This window comes from Halichoerus grypus, chromosome 8 (assembly GCF_964656455.1).
Source record: "Halichoerus grypus chromosome 8, mHalGry1.hap1.1, whole genome shotgun sequence".
Classification (NCBI taxonomy): Eukaryota; Metazoa; Chordata; class Mammalia; order Carnivora; family Phocidae; genus Halichoerus; species Halichoerus grypus.
The window spans coordinates 114,097,157-114,116,618 of NC_135719.1; the positions used below are offsets into that span (position 1 = coordinate 114,097,157).

General features: G+C 44.1%; 1 protein-coding gene and 1 long non-coding RNA gene across 2 annotated transcripts in view; one reads left to right on the plus strand and one right to left on the minus strand.

The window, feature by feature from the left end:
• The window catches only part of PRKCH (protein kinase C eta), a 219,263-nt gene that overhangs the window by 173,302 nt on the left and 26,499 nt on the right, over positions 1–19,462 (plus strand). Inside the window, exons 11-12 of the mRNA XM_078053787.1 lie at positions 17,008–17,146; positions 17,743–17,931. Coding sequence (XP_077909913.1) covers positions 17,008–17,146; positions 17,743–17,931 — 328 coding nt within the window. The remainder of the gene's footprint in view (positions 1–17,007; positions 17,147–17,742; positions 17,932–19,462) is intronic.
• On the minus strand, positions 13,031–17,787 carry LOC118519995 (uncharacterized). Its single transcript, XR_004909467.2, has 3 exons — positions 17,724–17,787; positions 16,892–17,288; positions 13,031–14,185 (listed from the first exon to the last, which is right to left on the minus strand). It is a non-coding gene; the product is annotated as an uncharacterized LOC118519995 (long non-coding RNA).

A 19,462-nucleotide genomic window follows, 5' to 3' on the forward strand; every position in this document is an offset into this window, starting at 1 on the left:
ATGAAGGCCTGGAGACAGAAGAGTGTCCTGTGCTAAGGAATCATGAGGACTCGGAGTGACTGGAAGAGCAGAGCAGGGGGAGGTGGCAGTAGGTTGGGGTGAGAATACGGAAGGCTTTGAAGGCCAAGCTAGGAAGTGTGGGCTTTATTTGCTTGTCAGTAGAAGCCACCAGAGGTTTTTGAGAAAGAGATTCACAGGAAATAAATGTAGTGTGTTAAACAGGGTACAGAGGGGAAACCCTGGAAGCCGGGAGCTCAGGTAGGAGGCTTTGGGATAAGTCAGGCAAGAAGGAGGCATGGTGGGGCCCCTGGCTGGCTCAGATGGAAGAATGTGAGACTCTTGATCTCAGGAACATGAGTTTGGGGCCCATGTTGGGCGTAGAGATTACTAAAAATAAACAAACTTGAAAGAGAAAGAAAGCAAGAAAGAAAGAAAGAGAGAGAGAGAGAAAGAAAGAAAGAAAGGAAGAGAAAGAGAAAGAGAAAGGAAGGAAGGAAGAGAGAAAGAGGCATGACTTGAAGCAGGAGGGAGAGGAGGAACAGAGTGATACAGCAGAGAAGGAGTGGGGAGGATGCTGAGGAATTAGGTATGGGGTCCAAGGAGTAGACATTAAGGATGATTTCCAGATTCCCAGCTGAGAACTCTAAAACTTTCCACTGAGTGAAAACAGCATTTGGGTAAAATCCAGGTTTCATCCTTTGTTGTTTGAAGGTTTGACATCCCTAGGAGCTATGCCCCCAAATCAGTTACTTTCTAATTTATCATGCAGGTCTGGATCTCTGGAGAGGGGTATCACGGTAGAGATCTAAATTGGGGAGCCATCTGTCTAGGGTAATATTTGAAGCCATGGGATTCAATTGCACAGAGCAACTGCACAGCTGGGCACATTGTGCACTAAACAACTCTCAGAGAGCCACCCCGTCAGAGTCCTTGAAGATTTGTGTCATAAGTAGGAATTTTCTAGGAGCTGGTGGTAACATGTCTTGAGAAAGGGGAGCCTTTTTCTAATTTGGGCGAAGGCACCATTTGGTCTAGCAGTAGTTCTGGACAGAAAGCTTAAGCAAGGGCCAAGCACAGAACCTTCGGGAACAGCCTACCCTTTAAGGGAGAGCGGAGGAGGAGCCCACAGAGGAGACACTTAGGAGGAGTTAGAGACTTAAGTAGGATTGTGTTTAGTTGCCTTGGAATTTACCTGAAAACACAGCCACCACGCAGTAAAGTCTCATCTGACTTTGGTTAATAACTCAGGTAGAGCCTCTACTAATACTGTCAGTTTTCCCTTTTCATATAGCCCCGGGGTTTTCCTTGTCCCAGCAGGTGGGATAGTTAACCGTCTCCATTTGTTAGGACAGAGAATGATCAGACCTGGGGCTCTGTTCCTGAGAGCCAGCGCGAGAGGGTGAGCATCATCGAGGACAGATAGCAGCCTCCAGAATGCCCACTCCAGAGCCTGCTCTGTGGGCTCCTAGGAGAGCAGGCCAGTTCGCTGTCCCTAGGAAAGGGCACTACCTCCAGTCACTCGCCCCTGTTTCCTCTGGCTCCAGCCAGCCAGGAGTCAGGAGCTCTGAGGCAACTCCTAGCCCAGAACAGGCAGAACCTCTCAGATGGCCCTGAGTCCCACCCTTTGAGGGCCTGGCAGGGGAGAGGAAGCTTTTTGCCTCCTGAGCCACCCAAGAAAGAAAAAGCAACCCCAGAACAATGGCTTGGAGGCTGTCTCAACTTCCTTGTGGCACCGGCTGTGAAGCTTACAGCCTTCCCCATGTGTGCCAACAGGATGGTATAAATACTTCTTACAGAAGAGGAGAGCGTGCCTCGGCCTATGATTCTCTGCCTACACAGACCTGTCGTTGCTGCCTCCTGGCACTTTTGACCTCATTTATATCAGTGGAAAGTTATAGGAGGAGAGATAGCACCACCTTTCTGGCCAGGAATGTGTCTGGTAACCCAGATCAAAGACTCCAAGGTCACATCTCTGTCAATGGGATTCAGGCTCTATAGGCAGAGAAAACGTTGGAATGGTCATAAAAACTCAGACTGACACTGGGACCGATCACCTAGATCAGCCAGTGGAAATGTTCTGTTTTCAAGATAATTCCCTTTTTTAGATCTTAAATTTTAATAATTTTCTTTATCAGCTGATTCTCTGCTTCTTAATTGGAATGAGGATTAGAGTCCCTTTTCCAATGGGAAAAAGGTCACTTGTCCTGTCTCTGTGGCTTGCTTGTTTTTGTTTTTTTGTTTTTTTACTAACCATAAGTGAGCCTAGGGACTGGCTCCGTGCATCAAAGGCCCTCAGGAAGCTCTTGGGAAGATTTCATACACTACATCCTATAAATGGGCAGATTATCATTTTACCCCTTTTTAAAAGACTGTGCAACAGAGAGGAGAGGAAAGACATTTTCTGTGGCATCAGGGGGAAAATCCAGGAGTAGAACCCAAGAAGCTGGGAGGTTCAGGAAATGTGTTCCCAGACTGCCTTCTCTGAAAAATGCAGGCAACTGGCTGGTTTCCAGTGAAATTTTTGGTTTATCAACTTTCAAAAAGAAATTAGTTCCATATGATGGAAATCATGTTCTTTGGTTTAGGCTTAAATTGAGCTTTTTAGTAGTTTCTATGTAATATTCCATCCCTTCTGGTTTTGGAGTTTTCCATTGAACTGAAGAAAAAAAAAATCAAATGAGCTTTTCAACTTGATGAAGGACTTCAGGAATCTCATTATTCCTTCTCTTCCTGGACTGACCTTTTAATTTTATGCAAGGTGTGCAGGGGTGATTTGTCTTGTCTGGTTCTAATACCGCGCTGTTGTAAGGATGCTTAATCACCAGGCACACACATTAGTCACTGGTTGTTGTAGCTACAAGCCCAGCTTCCTTCTATTAACTCGAGGACCAGCCTGGGCTTTGCTAAAGAGGGAACAGTGCCTCTGGATGGGTGGCATCAGAAATTCAAAGCAGATGCAGCAAGCGGCTCTTGTCATTTCTTCCACATTTCCTCAGCTTCCTTTCTGTACAGGACACCAGCTAGGCACGGGAGGGAGCTACACAGGCCGGAAGGATTTTACACACAAGGAGTGTTTGGGTAAAGGGAATGCAACCAGAGTTTAGGGTAAGAAACTTGGGGCTTGTTCAGTTTAGTCAACACTTAATTGCCCACTCAGCCCTGGGCCAGGCACCTTGTTCTGAGGTTAGCAGAAATAAGCATGGGGAGGACTTGCAGGGAAGCCAACAATTACAGTCAGTGCAGTCAATGCTATAATCAGACATTGGCACCACGTACCACTGGGAGCATAGAGGGGAGACACCACGCTCATCCTGGGAAGGGACACAGAACCCTCCCGAGACCGCGAGGCTTCAGCGAGGATGAAGCCATCTGCCCGGGAGAGGAAGGAAGAAGCGTGCAGGCCAGGGCACCTCACGCTGTCTGTGGTGGTAAACTGGTGGGGTTTTTTTTTCCTTTTTCGATCCCTTTAGGACTGGTATTTTTATAAAATGTAATAAAAGTAAATCACTAGAAAAATAACATTTTAAAAAGACATAAAGTAGATTCAACAAACATAAAAGTACTGTCCAATAGTTATAAAAGTTTCTAAGCGCTTACTCTTAATTTTTCTTCTTACTTCATTGCTACTTACTTCATTTATTCATCTTCATTCATTCATTCATTCATTTTCTACTGCATTGCAGGCCGGTAGTGGTTCCAAGGGCACAGCGGGGCACACCTGAAGGGCAGAGAGGTCCACGAGAGAGCAGGGGGATCTGAGCAGAGGGAGAGCCCTGGGGGAGGAAATAGGGCTGCGGCGGCAGGCAGAGGCCCCACCGTGGAGTGTTGTGTGTGCCAAAGTTAGGCAGGGCCTCTTGAAGAACTGAATTTCAGAAAAACAGCTGGCCCAGCACAAAAAAGGGGGGAGAGTAGAGGTGGTGAGACCACCACCTCTGAGTTAGGAGAGACCGTGATCCGGGTGGGACATGAATGTGTGGTGGGGGAGAGGGTGTCTGGTACTAAATACAATCAGGAAGAGTACTTGTCAGTGCTCAGTGATTGGATGGAGAAGTGGGGAAGAGATGTCATCCAGTACCATCCCATCATTTACAGATGAAGAAACTGAGGTGACAGAGCTGAGTCTAGAAGTTCTGCTTTTTGGCTCAGGACAAGTTTTCTTGCCCCTTGACCAACTGACCAGACAGGGTCCCAGGTAATACCAGCATTCCAGTGTGTCCACCCTGAGTCCCTATGCTCCCTCTAAAGAGAGGGAAGGATGTGTGTCCTTCAGAAGGTTCCAGGTACACTGACACACCGGACGCCTCACACCCCTCCACCGCACTGCCCAGCTGCACTCAGCCAGCCTACCTGATCTCCTGTGCTCTCTGCTCCCGGTCCCTGCCTTCATGACCGAAGCTCCTCCAAGGTTCACTGTGTCCTGTAGTAGCCAGTTAAATTCATGTAAATCCTGTTTAGGCAGTTGACAGAATTTTTAATATCCTTCTTTTATAGGAACAAAGGTTGCTCTCACCTTTAGGCCAGACATGAACAGGGAGTCACCAAGCAGGGCCAATTTTCCTTTCTGGTATCTCTTGGTATCTCATGACTGGTCTGGAAGGATTAATGTCTGGAGTAGGGTGGATTTGAGAGTGTGTTCAGAGCCACACAGTTTCCTGGGGTGCTGACCTAGTCGTCCTAGGTCATCCCCAAGACAGGACTCCAGCTTCATGTTGGCTTTGGGAGTCCTGGATGGGTGCCCGGGACCCAGCACAAACCAGAATCCACCCAGTTTCCTAGTAGCCTCCCACATCCTCTTTAATCCAGCTTCACTGGGGTCTCAGGACCAAACCAATACCAGAGGGCAGAGAGGGGGCTTGCTGATCGGAGGAACAGCCATTCATTAGGGACCTACTATGTGCAAAGCACCGTGTTAAGCACTGAAGGGAACTCAAAATGCAAAGATAGAAAAATGAAAACGATGAGGCACTTGTCCTCATGGAGACCACATTTTAGTTGGGAAAATAAGAACCATAAAATAATAGTAACCTGAAGCAGGATTTTGGAATTTGCACACTCTGCTTGCCCACTCCTTTGAATCCCCATACCCTTTGTTGGCTTCTTGTGGCAAAGGAAGGCAAACACCAGCGCAGTGGCCTTAACAGAGATTCTTAACTGTGAGCATGATACCTGGAGTTGACTCTTGATTTGTACAAACACATGACAAAAAATATTAGTAGGTTTGGACATGTCGAAAAGAGACCTTCGTCTATCACAGCATTGTTTGTTAACAGTGAAAAATTGGAAATAACTTCTCCCAAAAGTGGCCTTGCAGGATCTGGGTTTTCTCACATCACTGAATGTATAAGGCCAGTATCCACTGTTGGGTTTATGTCCTAAACAATTAGGCAGGGAATGGGTAGAAAGCAAGGACTGGCCGCACCGGTTGGGTTTTATTTGACTGCGTTAAGAGGAACAGATACCATGTCACATATTGGGAATTCTGTGTTTTATTTCTGGAGAATTACAGTTCCTCTGTCAGTTTATTCCGCTTAGAAGAATGGGTCATTTGTACATTTGACAGACTGGGATGAAACTGGATGAACCTCAACTTGAACCAACCTTTTCTCATTACACTGAGCAGGGCTGCTGATAGTGAACAGAGATCTTCATTCCTATATCTTTTTTATTTTTAATTTGAGTATAATCAACATACAGTATTATATTTCAGTGTGCAATATAATAATTCAACAATTCTATGCATTTCTCAGTGCTTATCAAGATAAGTGTACTCCTAATCCCCTTTATCAACTTCACCCATCCCTCCCACCCGCCTCCTATCGGGCAACCACTAGTTTGTTCTCTGTAATTAAGAATCTGTTTTTTTTTGTTTGTTTGTTTGTCTTTCTCCCTTTGTTTGTTTTCTTACATTCCTCAAAAAATTGCCAAAGCATCCAGTAATTTCACTATTGGGTATTTACCCAAAGAAAATTAAAACAGTAATTCAAAAAGATATATGCACCCCTATGTCTATTGCAGCATTATTTATAATTTCCAAGATATGGAAGCAACCCAGGTGTCCATCAATAGATGAATGCTTAATTCCTCTATGTTAATGCTTCAGTATTTGGTCCTAGCAAAGATGGGTAAAGTAGACAAAGGTATGGTGGCTGATGGAGCTTAACTAGTATTTGAGTCATTTTGCTCACTGCCAGTGCTGGGCCCCGGCACTATATGAACATCCTACTTTGGCTCCTTGCTCTATTACCCACAGAGCAGTTTATAAGCCAGATGTGTCACTTTATAATATAATAGACCTACCTGCCCCAAACTCAAAAGCTGCCAATGTTATTTAGTATTTTCAAAGTTTGTGTATACTCTCTCTCTGTTTTGATTCTTATAAAAATCTTAAGGAATGGGCCATGTACATGTTATCTTTTTTTGCTGATGAGGAAATAATAGTTAAGGTCTCTCTAGTACTTAATGCATCCAGGCACTGTTCTAAATAATTCACATTCAGTAACTCAGTTCTCATGATGCAGGAACCATTATCTGCATTTCATGATGAGGAAACAAGTATAGAATGGTTAAGTACCTTGCCCAAGATCATGCAACTAGTAAATAGCAGGGCCGAGACTCCAACCCAGGCAGCCTGGCTCCAGAATCTATACCCTTAACCCTACACTATACTGCCTTTTGGAATCAGACAGAGGTGGGTTGAATAACCTCTCCAAGGTCATGTGGGGGTTAGGGAAGGAAGCAGAATGAGGGAGGCAGATGGGAGCTATGTTGCTCCGTAAGAGCACAGGTGTGAATTTGCCCTTGGTCTCGATCTAGCCATGTGTGTGAGGACTCCATGCTTGGCTACTAGTCTGAATTTGCTGTGTCCCCAGAATTGGTCACTCGGATTTATTACCAGATAAGATCATCAGCATGGACTCCAGTTCTTTAGGAAATGGAAAATATACCCCACTGTTATTGGTATATGAAACCTTATACTTGCAAAAGATCTTTAAATGCCTCTGTAATATACATATGGACATAAAATGTTGCCACACAGGTCACTCATGGAGTGAAATCCAGGGTTAGTGACTAAAGTCTAGCACCTTACGACCTTAATGTTTTAACAGAGCAACTAAGGTGCTGAAAAATTGACCAAACTAGTAACCATTATTTATCAGGTCAAGACTAGTCCAGCATTTAGGCAACAACAATGTTAGTCTCTCAAAAGGTCTCTTCATCAGCAACTTTTGCTTAGAGGTTTGTTGATAACTTTCTAAGCTAATTAAGACACACAGGCTAAAAAAGAATTTTCCCTAATTCGTGAATTGTTTACTTTTAAGATGTTAGGAAGTTATAATGACTTTTACTTATGCATCTAAGAGATTACTTTTATTAAGAATACTACTACATGAAATTGGAAATAATCTTTGGATGATGTCTCCACATTTACTCAAATGGATTACTCAACAGAATGGATGTTTTGGGAAACCTGGTTGTAAGACTAAGTGCTAGGGATAGAAGGGGTAGGTGCTCAGGAAGTAGCAGTGAGTTCTTCCAAAGGGAGTTTCTTAGGGATAAATTCAGTGTCTTCTGCACATTTTGCTGTGATATGCCCAGCATTAGGAGGAGATCAGTAAATCCCTGGAAAGGGACTCAGATGTGTGTTGCTGTCATATGTCCAGCCTGTGATCGGTACTCTGGAAATGACCTCAGAAATATTCCAGGCCTACCCTTGGAGGTTGTGATCACATTGGAGAAAACAAGGCTTTATGCAAAACACAATTAGAGAACACAGCAATACCAACTATAACCCAGAACTAAAATGTGAGGTTCTTAAAAAAAAAAAAAAAAGTAATAAATAATAACAACATAAATTAAAAAATAAAATATGAGGGTCTTATTTAATTCCAAGGACCGGGGAGTGGTTCTGAAACCATAGGTATTCTCTTGGGTTTTTCAGACTTCCGTTTAAATAGCTCAGGTTTAATCTCTGATGGAGAGAGCAGGTAATCAAATGAGACCTGCTGATGTGGCCGTAAGTTCTGGTTCAAGTCGGAAGTCTGTCTCCCCTCCCCTTTGATATTACGCAAGGCGTTACTAACGTTGGCAGAGTTTCGTGGTTGGCCAGTTGCCAAAAACAGCCTGACTATCACTTCCTGAGGTGGGTGCTATAAACTGCACTCCTTCCTGTTGTAAAGCATTCCTCATCACCCCACCTCCCCCCGCAGTGTCCATGTCGCCTCTCAGATGCTACTGTTTCTTCTCAACAGAATGCCTTCAGGGCACCAGCCTCACTGTTGACAGTCTAGTGCCCCCAAGTCAGAAGGGCCCTGGGTTTCCTTAGAGGGCACCGGCCACAGCTAGACAGGCTAAGAAGTCTTACTGTCCCTTCACTTGTCAGTCTGTGTATTTGCATCGATACCTCGGTTGTCTGGCTAATCTTTCTGAGGATGACAGCCACAACACTTACCCACTGACTGACAGTCGTAATGGTGACAACAATGGCTGACAGTTATTTACCTAGTGCTGTGTGACCTCTAAGGTTGAACAGAGTTTCATTCTGTGGCCTCTCTGTTGGTATTGCTGCCATGTGTACCATAAACCTAGCAGGTTCCATCTTCCCTGCCCGTCTCCACTCCACAGCTGCCCCAATTATCATTAAGATCATGTGGGTTAAGAAGGACCCGTGTTCTGATTCCTCCTCACTGGAAATCATTCCTTCATCTTCCTGAACATGCCCTGCAAGCAGCCAGCAGGGAGCTCCTCCATACCTATCCCATCCCTAGCTTGCAGCCTCTCAGAATCCTGTGACACTCTGATCCATTTCTTTGTTGGATTTCTGTGGCCGGAAAGCAAAGTGGTTTTGCATGGGTCAGCTGCACCCAGCTCCCTGCACTGGGGAAGCCTGAGGAATTAAGCAGAATTCAACGTGTTGACCACCTTATCCCCCCTAGACTATCAAGTGCAAGTGTATCCTTTGCTCCAGCACCCTTTCTGTGTTGTCAGACTGAGGCCCACTGGGCAGGAGACCCCTAACCACCAAGGGTCTGTCATCTCCTTGGTGTCTTTGTCTGAAGCCCTCCATCCCACCTGCCTGCTTTTCCTCACAGAGGGCATCTGCACGCTGAATGCAGACAGGTATCATGGAGGAGGCATTTTGGCAAGGAGAGTCCGTGAGCGAGGTTTTCTTGGCAACCATAAAATAAAAGTACTGTAGGGAGCTACTAAATAAATTTGTGCCACTTCAGCTAGGGAATTTCAACCCTCCTGGGAGTGGCGGGGGGGGGGGTGCTTCGAATGAAAAACTTGAGGGAGAAGGCTCAACTGTCAACTTGATGGCTCACTTACTTGATGGTCCCTAATGAGACATATGAGCTGCACACTGTGGACGTTCATCAAACTCATTGCCTCCTACATTTGTCCAGAGAGGCAATGAGTGTCTTCTTTGTACATTTTTTTTCCAACCATAAGACAAGGCAAGGGGAAATCTGTCGGTCCCTTTGCTCAAGTTAAATTGGTCCTGTATATGCACAGTGGTGAAGGTGGAAACACGCTGCCTGTATATTGAGTGCATCCAACACCAGACCTGGATGGAAACCAACACCTGGCCTGGGGCGATTTGTTTGTGAGTCCCTGGCCCTGTTTTAAAGGGAGTGTAATAGCCAGACTTGTACAGCGTCATTTTTATGATCATTTCCCAACTTAAGTAGCTGTTGGGAGAACTAGAAAAGGATAGGGGGAGCCTCAGAGAAGAGTTGGTAATACTTTCAGGGTTGGAAATTGTCTTATGGACTTTATTCATTAGAAAATGAGTTATTTTACATTCAGCCTCAGAATGAGTGTTCATGTTTCACATATTCCTCATTTGTTCCAATAGATCAGCCCCACAAAACCAGATAAAATGTCACTTTGTGAAGAGAAATGGCATGGGGACTTCATTTAATAATTACGAATGGGTTGCTTTTTTAAAAAAAAGTTTTTAAAAGATTTTATTTATTTATTTGACAGAGAGAGACACAGCGAGAGAGGGAACATAAGCAGGGGGAGTGGGAGAGGGAGAAGCAGGCTTCCCGCGGAGCAGGGAGCCCGATGCGGGGCTCGATCCCAGAACCCTGGGATCATGACCTGAGCCGAAGGCAGACGCTTAATGACTGAGCCACCCAGGCGCGCCCCCCCCCTTTTTTTTTTAGCAGGGGCCTCATTTTCATGCTTAAGTTGGTTAAGAATACAGGGACACATCATGGGGCAGTTGAAAAATCAGTGCCATCCACAGCAATTATGTATTTGGTAGACACTTCAGGTAACTTCAGGAGTGAACAATGAGCTTGTGGCAACAGGTTCGGAATTCTGAGCCCACAAATGTTCAGGTTCTGTGCAAGTAAGTTGTTTTTTTTTTTCAACATGCCCTTGCAGCCTGGTATTGGTGAAATCCTTTCCATCTCTACCAGTGGATTATATTCCCTACACATCTCCCTTGGGAATTATGGCCATAAATGGTACAGAAACCAAAGAAAAGGATTAAAGCCAAAACATGTAAACATATATTTTAATGACTTCTTCCAGGTTATCAAATAATATGTAATTCCCATAAGAAATTTAGAAAACACAAAGCAAACAAAAGCTATTTATAAACATATCACCCAGAAATAGACTTTTAACCTTCCCTCTTAGCTTTCCATCTCTCATTCCCTCCGGTTTTGCTTCCTTCCCTCTACCTTCCTAACAACCATAATTAAGAGAATATTGAAAATATAATTTTGTATCCTGCTTTTCCACTTATAATTGTATCAGCCTGTAAATAAGTCATGAAATCCAGCAGCCATAAAGGAAAAATTGAAAGATTTGACTGTATAAAAATATGAAAGTTACCATAAATAAAACTTAAAAACAAATTGGGCAATAATATTTGCAATCTATGTAATAAACCACTACTATCCATAATATGTAATGAGCTTCTAAAAAATAATCAGAAAGATAACTCAAATTTTAAAATAGCTAAAACATGTGAATAGGCAACAGACAGAAGAAATACAAATGGTCATTAAATATATACTTTTTAAAAGCTTAATCTCACTAATAATCAAGAAATGAAGTTAAAACAATGAGATCATTTTCCCTAGCAAATTGGCAAGGACTTAAGGATGATGATGTCTAACTTGAATTAGGAAGCCAAGTGGATGCTCTTGTGCACTATTGGTGGGAGTATAAATTGGTGCAAACTTTTTCAGCAATTGCTCAACATCTGTTTAAATTATAAACATTTATATCCTTTGACACAGCATTTCTACTTCTAAAAAATCTATCCGAAGTAAACCTTCCTATAAGTGTGCAAATAATGTTCATTACTCTCTGGTTTGAGGTTGTAAAAAATTAAAAGCCATCTAAATGTTCATGGAGAGGGGACTAGTTAAATTATGATACACCTTTCTAATGGAATCTTAGATAACCATTACAGAGAAGGAGGAAGATCTATAGGATATAGAAATATGTCCAAAATATTTGTTAGGTAAGAAAAGCAAGTTATTTCATAATATAAGTGTAGCATTAAGAAAAAAAGATTTGAAGACTGTGAGACTGTCATCATTTTCCCCATGATTTTTTCAGTATTTTATGTAGTAAAAATATTACTCCTATAATCACAAAAGAAATAATTTTCAAAAAATAAATTTTCTGTCATAAAAATGTCCCTACATTTTTAGTCCTTTATAAAGTTTTAGCAGCTTCCATAAAATTCTGTCATGTATATACCATAATCTGTTTGGCCATTCCCCTATTAATAAATAATTTGGCTTATTTCCAAATTTTTGCTGTTACGTAAGATGTGGCAACGAACATTTTTATAAAACAGAATACTGCAGTTTACACTTACAAAGGCATCACATCACGTAGCAGGGTTTGAGGGTTAAACCTAGAAAGAGTCCATTAGATGATTTTGAATGTAAAAGGTTAATGTTTTCTAACCCTATTAAGCCTTGACAAGACTAGGGATGGCCCACTTGGAGGCAGAGGAGTTGGATCCTTGCTTCCCTGGGCACTCAATGGTGCTACCCACTCGGGCTCTAATTTATCACCAGTATTTGTGGTCCCGGTGTGAAAAAGACCAGAGATCTTATCCTCAGGATACCCTTCTCATTCTGTTCCCTCTCCCCAGGTGAACTCATCCATGCCCAGCTAATGACTCTCAGTCCTACAGCTCCGACCCAGCCTTTCCTCTGACTTCTAGCCATGTATATTCAGCTGCCTTTAAATGTCTCCACTTGGATGTCTAAAAAATAGCTCAATATGTCCAAAATAAATTCTGTGAGCCAGAACATGCTCACGCCTTCTTCCCTTTTACTGTCTATATCCTTCCATTACTGCATCCCGTTACTTTTCCCGCCTAGTCATTCTCGGACCATCCAATTCCCTTTGCCTTACTGCCCCACCATTTGTTTTCTGAACACTTCAGTAGCTTCCCAGCTACTTTCCTCAAGTTCCCTCCTCCCCCTCTAACCTGTTGTCCACATTGTAGCTGGAGGCTCATTGTAAAATCACAAGTTAATGCTATCCATCTCCTGTGTATGACCTTTTGATGGTTTCTCTTTCTTCTTGGGCCCAAGACTGCAATTTTGACTGGTCCCTACCATATCAGGCTCCTGCTATCTCCTGTCGCCTTCAGGACTCTGGGCCCCTTGAGTATTGTTTGGCTCAGAGATGGTCCTCTGAGATTTGTGCGGTGGGCGAATGGCTGAATATCTTGTGTTAAGTAATACATGAATGGCATGTCTATCTAGTTGCTGATAAAATCAGATATTAGACTTTTGCTGTTTCAGTGACTTTTCACCATTTTTTTTTTTTTTAAGAGAGTACATGTGGGAACACGAGGGAGAGAGAGAATCTTAAGCAGGCTCCATGCCCAGAGCAGAGCCAGTCGGAGCTGGTCGAAGCCCGTGGGGTGAGATCTCACAACCCTGAGATCGTGACTTGAGCTGAAATTAAGAGTCAGATGCTTAACTGACTGAGCCACCCAGGCGCCCCTCAACATTCTTTTACCAATTTAACACAATCAGTCTTGCCTTGAAAAAAATTGCAAGTTTATTATAAACCCAGACATTCAAAATACAAGCTAGCCCTAAATGGTTTTGTTGTGAAATTGTGATCACAATATTAAATTCATTCTTTTCAGCCACCTCTTCACCCTTACCCACCCATCAGCCTCTTCTCCTTAGAAGACAGCAGTGAATTATCTTCAGAATATTTGACCAGTAGAGACACATTTGCTGTGCACGCCCCTATTCCCATACAAAGGTTGGGTAACATCCACTGAATTCCCTCTCCTTGCACAAACTAAAAACCAAAGCCAAAAAAAATTTTTTGGGTAAAATTTTGATTATGCACTTCATAGTGATGTGCACAAAAATGTCCCTTTGTCATTCTTCAGTCTTGAGATACTTACTGATTCTCAGATGGTTCTTGTTTCAGTTGGGGAAGTGTCAGGAAATAATCTCCTGGGAGGATTAGCCAGCAGTGCAATACCAGTGTATAAAAGAGTGTTTGCCTGCGGCAGTGGGTTATGAGCCCATGCTTTGGGGGGAGGTGAGCAGAACTGAGTTTGAGTCCTGGATTTACCCCTGGGTAACTAAATAATGTTGCAGCAGATCCTAGTTCAGAGGGTTGTTATGAGGATAAAGTAATATGGTTAAAGCACTTAGCATCTGGTGAACATGCAGCGTACGTTAGCTGTGCACGCACATACCCAAACGAGCAGACAGAAAGCCGTATACTTGTAATAGTATATTGACTGTATGCTTTATAATAACCAATATCAAAAGTTATATTTTATTGAAGAATTGTTGTCTCTTAGATTCAGATATTAAAATATTTACAGATGAGATGATTTTATGTCTTGGATTTGCTTCAAAATCTGAAAAAGGATGGCTCCGGTAGGGAGTGAAGGTATACACAAACAAAACTGGGCATGCATTGATAGTCGCTTATGGTCTGTGAGCACCATGGGAGTTGTTATATTCTCTGTACGTTTGTATAGATTTGAAATTTTCCATGATAAAAAAAATTTTCAAATACATTAAAAATAGTTACTGAATAGCCTCTTAGAGTCATTCTTCTCAACTCACCTTCCTTTATTTCTTTTGGAGGAGTCACTGATTCCAGCGATCTAAGCAGAAAGACTCATGTTATTCTGTTTTATGACTCTCGGAATAGCTCACTGTGGAAACAAAATAAATAGAATTTCTGAATTTCCTTTGTCCTCAACCACTTGGGATGCTTCTCAGTGAAACCACTGTGGGCATTTTAAGTAACCCTGATTACCCGGCAACAACAATGTATAAAATAACTCTTTCTACCCTTCTGTGCTTGTATGACAAAAGTTATAGCTATGAAATACGGGGGCTCAATGTGCTAATGAATGATGAGCCCGTAATTGTGTATTTGGCATTTTGGAATCTGAGCCTCTGCCCTGTATGAACTTGTAATCTTCATTGTGTAGCCTTGTTAAGTTTGGCTGTTGAGTTACATGTTGGCATTGAAGGCTGGGGAACTACTGCAAAGCCAAAAACTGACCTCTGCCTATTTCAAAGTCAGGAGTCATAGGATGACTTTTTTGCTTTTGCATTTTTTTTTTTTTAAGTAAAAATAATGATTACCCTTAGAATGGAAGCTGATGGTGGCCATGAATGAATCTTTAACCTTTGGATCTATTTGACCAACCCCGTCAATGTTTCACTCTTTCGTCTGGCTGCAAGCCGAGGAAAAGTATCATGATTGGGTCCATAACTGCCTTTCCGAAAGTAGTTTCCCTTCACCAGCATCACCAAAGCAAAGAATTTGAGCTTATATTTCAGGATTCTTCTTTTCCCTCTGGAATCCATCTCTAAGGGGAAAAGCACATCCCTTTTTTAAGTGTAATTACTTTGGAACAAGGATCCCAGTGCGGTTTATGAAGCTTCCTTTCTTTCCCTAAAAATAAGACAGGCTCTGGGTTGGCTAGGGCAGCTCACTGATGTCTGTCTGAAATGCTTCTGTTTATCTCTTGGGGCAGCACCTTCTGCCAGGCCCAAGCTGGAGTGAGGGAGGAGGAAGGCTTAGCTCCAGCTAAGGGGAAGACAGGTACACAGACAGAGCCTTCCGGAATACAGTGCAGGGTGTACCATCATTGAGGCATGAACTGGGTACTCTGGGGGCAACGTTGACTATCCAGGGATATCGGGTCAGAACTTAGAGAGAAGGTGCGAGACATTTGGACCAAGGGTAGAACTGATAGCCTGGGATTATATTATGCTCTTAATTGAACCCCCTTGGGATCCCAATTTGGGAGTTTTGTCTGTTAATTAGCACCTGGTATGAAACCAACAATGGCATTTCCCTCGGGCCTTATACAGTCCTGAGGAATGCCGAAAATGAGTCTGAAACATCAGGATTGAAGTGTGGCCTTGGGCATCCTATGACGGGGATGAGTCGAGCCCCCTATACTGCTCAGTCTGTCTTCCAGGCAGTGAGGCTGTGTCCCCGGACTTCTCTGTGCAGAGGGCATGGTGCTGGGTGGCTTACAAAACTGATCGCAAGCACTTGTCTCTCCCGGAACAATTCCTGCTACCCATGACAGCAACTGAGTAATATCCAATTAAACCTCTTACTTGGGCTGTTAGTCACAAACTCTCTTGAGCAATCACAGGTCAGTTCTTGAGACCGTTGTAGGTTTCTGTTAGCACTTGTTTTCTGTTACCAGAGAAAATCCTTTACGAGTCCGTAGCAAGCTAACAGCTTTAGGAGAATTCAGAGACCCAGTACCCTTGTTTGGCAATGTGAGAGAGCAGGCTCTGGGCGCAGGTCCACACGGGCCTGGCTGGCTGGGCTAGAACATGGTGCTGACAGAGGCCGCCCCCAGGCTTACTCAGATCCCCCACGGTCATGCTCTCTCCTGGGGCGGCAGACTGTAATCTCTAACCCTGAACACGTCTGATGTGTGCCATCTGTCCCAGAGAAGCCAGACAACCAGGCGCTAATAGGGCAGAGGGTCTGTGACCATTCCTGGAAGAATGGCTGAGAAAGACCATGCTCCTGGCAGTGGCCTCCCTCCCGAGGCCATGATCATAGTCATCCCACCCGCCACCCTGCATCTCGTGAGTCCTCCTTCACGTGGGCTAAATAGGTCTTGCTTAGATTGTGTGGGGGCTGTGGTGGAAGGAAACCATTTCCACAGATCCCAGCCCCCTGAAAACGGTTGCTTGTTGCAAAGTGGGATTTTGTATGGAGAAGGGGAACGAGGCCGGGTTTGGTTTCGAGTGCAAAAGGCTTGCTTTTCTGAAGTGGGCGCTCAGAGACCCAGCACACCTTTGCTTACTCCCAGGGAGACTGCTGCCAGGGGCACGCAAGCCGAGAGGAGGCCTGCTCTGCGTTCCCACTGATGTGTGCCAGGAAAACTCCTCTGTTTTCACCTCACTTATCAGGGATTCCTAGAAGACAGGACTTTGTTTTCATTCCTGGGTGTCTCCGGTGACCGCTCTCTATGCGACCTGTGTGGTCAGGCTGTAGCAATTCATGAGCTCCCAGAGCACAGCTTGGAAACGGGTCCCGCCCGCGCTGGCATCACCTGCCTCCTCTGAGCTGACACGTGATCTCGGGCTGGACAGACACCAAGTCTTTCCGTCACGCCAGGCCAACAGAACTGGATTCCCAGAGCAGGGCTAGGCACACAGAGCCATGAGGGCCCCGCCACAGCCCACGGTGGGGGTGAGGCTCCAGAAGGTCAGTCCTACAGCGACTGTGGAGATGCCCCCGGGAGGGGGTACCATCGGGCCTCGGGGGTTGTATGTGGTTAGCCTATTCACAAGGGACCATTATCTAGGAACCATGAGGCAAATTTTGAGTTGACCTAAAGCTTTTTCCAAGATAACCCAAAGAAGTTTGTTACCTTGGAGGTATATGCAGGAAACTTGCTTGGTGTGGTCTCCTCAGCCACCCCACGAGCCAGCCCATCAGGGTTTGGGGCCTGGCTGTCCTATGCATGTTGCTTGCTCTTTCTTCCAGAGATCTCAAATTGGACAACGTACTGTTGGACCATGAGGGCCACTGTAAGCTGGCAGACTTTGGGATGTGCAAGGAGGGGATCTGTAATGGAGTCACCACGGCAACCTTCTGTGGCACACCAGACTATATTGCTCCAGAGGTGAGTGCCGCTTGGGCAATCCCGAGCATTAATGTCACAGGCTGTTTTGGTGCACTGAGCTTTATGGGCGCGTTGAAAGCTGACACCTCCACACTCCCTGATGCCTCATTGGGTGAATGATGCCTGAAAATGTCCTTGGTTCCTATAAATAACAATTTGAGTTAAAAAATTTTTGTGTAAACCTTGCCATTGCTTTAGGCATTTGCCCTGAATGAGGACAAAGTGTGCTCTACTCCCAGCTATTTATTTTCCTCTTTGTCTTTACTCAGTGCTTTGATCCCAGCCCCATTTAGCAGAAGTAGAGAAAAGTTCCTCAGTCTTTCCCATGCAAGTGAGTGAGCCCAATCTCCTCCTCCCTCTACAGGGACACCATGCCCAAACCCTTTCTGTTTTGGATCTGCACATGCCATTACCTTGGGCGAAACAGGCCATAAATGTTTGATCACCTGGATGAAAGGTCCTCTGAGTTGAACCACAGAGAAAACAGACCACTCTCTAGAGATGAAATGAAACCTCTTTCCTAATCCATCATTTTCCCTAGTCATTCAGGACACATTCATTGATCAGATGTTCTCACCTTGGCCCCCTCTGCACAGATCCTCCAGGAAATGCTCTATGGACCCGCAGTAGATTGGTGGGCGATGGGCGTGTTGCTCTACGAGATGCTCTGTGGTCACGCACCCTTCGAGGCGGAGAACGAAGATGACCTCTTTGAGGCCATCCTGAATGATGAAGTGGTCTACCCTACATGGCTCCATGAAGATGCCACAGGGATCCTGAAATCTGTAAGTTTGGTTTACCCAGCCAGCTTCCGGCCTACTGCAAACCAGCTGGCTGTGTACTTCTTTGTGTTCTTCCAACACCTCGCACTGGTAAGCTCCCAGTGCTAACTGCAGTATATGTTTTAATCTGCAGAATCAAAGAACCAGAATGTTTTCCTCTGGTTATGCAATAGTTCTTTCTGGGCCAACTGTGAGCCGTTGATAACGTTGTTTGCCAAATATCAAGTATTTCTAGCACTTTGGCTCTAGCGTAGGTGAAGTAATGCACCCCCTTTAAACAGTCAGGACACGCCAGCAGGTTGGGTCAGGTGAATGCCATTCCTGCTTTGTTTGGGTATTGACTGTGTTTCTGGGATGAAGGGGTCTTTCCCTTAGTGCTGGGCGAGGCCAGGAGAGGTTTTCTAAACTTCTGCAGATCCCTTTTGGGTCCACATTATCCTAATGAATAATAAGTGAGGTGCCAGGCCCAGGATTCATGTGCAGTGAGGTTAATGTATCATGAAAAGTCTTTCTCGTGTACATTTAAGGTACCATGCTGGAAGCCTTATTTTGAAGTGAGGAGGAAACATGAATTTGATGCCTTTATGTTGAAAATAAAAAAGCACACGTGATCTGTGTCATTCCTATAACCACGTTAGTTGAATTCACAAAGCATGTATTATCGCCTACTAGATGCATAGGGGAATAAAGATGGATAAAAGGTCAATTCTTCAAGTAGGAAAAATCAGGACAATCCATTCTCTGTCAGATAGTTTCTAGGGGATAAGAATTACTTTCCTTAAGTTATACCCTTTCCAGTGATTTGAGACAGAAAACTAATTTGGGAAATATTGGCTATCTTGTTGGGAGACTTATCTCTCTTTAGAAATCTTCAGTGATATAATCCGTGCCATTTCAAGAACATTTTATATGCCGGTCACCGTGTACTGGGGCTGAAGGCATGACTGTCCCTGAGAATTCTCCTTATCACTAAAAGTGAAATAATCATAGAAATACTTCTCAGGCAAATATTGCCAAAGTGAATTGTAATTGGTAACTTGATTCTCAAGGTTAGGTGCCAGTATTCTCCTGATATTGAGGAAACACTAATCTCTTATAGAAACAAAAGTGAAGTCACTTTGGATTCTACCAAATGTCTCCTACCTAGCATGTTTTCACAAGAACAACTGATTTGTATCATTGGTAGAAGTTTTAGACTGAGGAAACAAAGACTGTGGCTTTTATGACTTCATGAATAAAAGATGGAGGAGGGCTTGTCTCTGTGGATTCGTGCCCTGAAGTGTCTTAACTTCTGGAAGGGAACTGTACTCACCTAGGTTGGCCCCAGCCAACTCTGATGACCTAAGCTACTTTAACACAACCTAATCATGCTACAGAATCGGGCTTATGTTGCATTATTACTTTTCCAGTACTGTGGTCCATAATCTGGCTCTTCAGGCATGCTAACCCCCTGTGGCTGACAACCGCCACCGTCGTTCTATTCATTGTTTTTCATGGTGCACATATTTAATTCAATTGCTGTAGCCTATTTAGC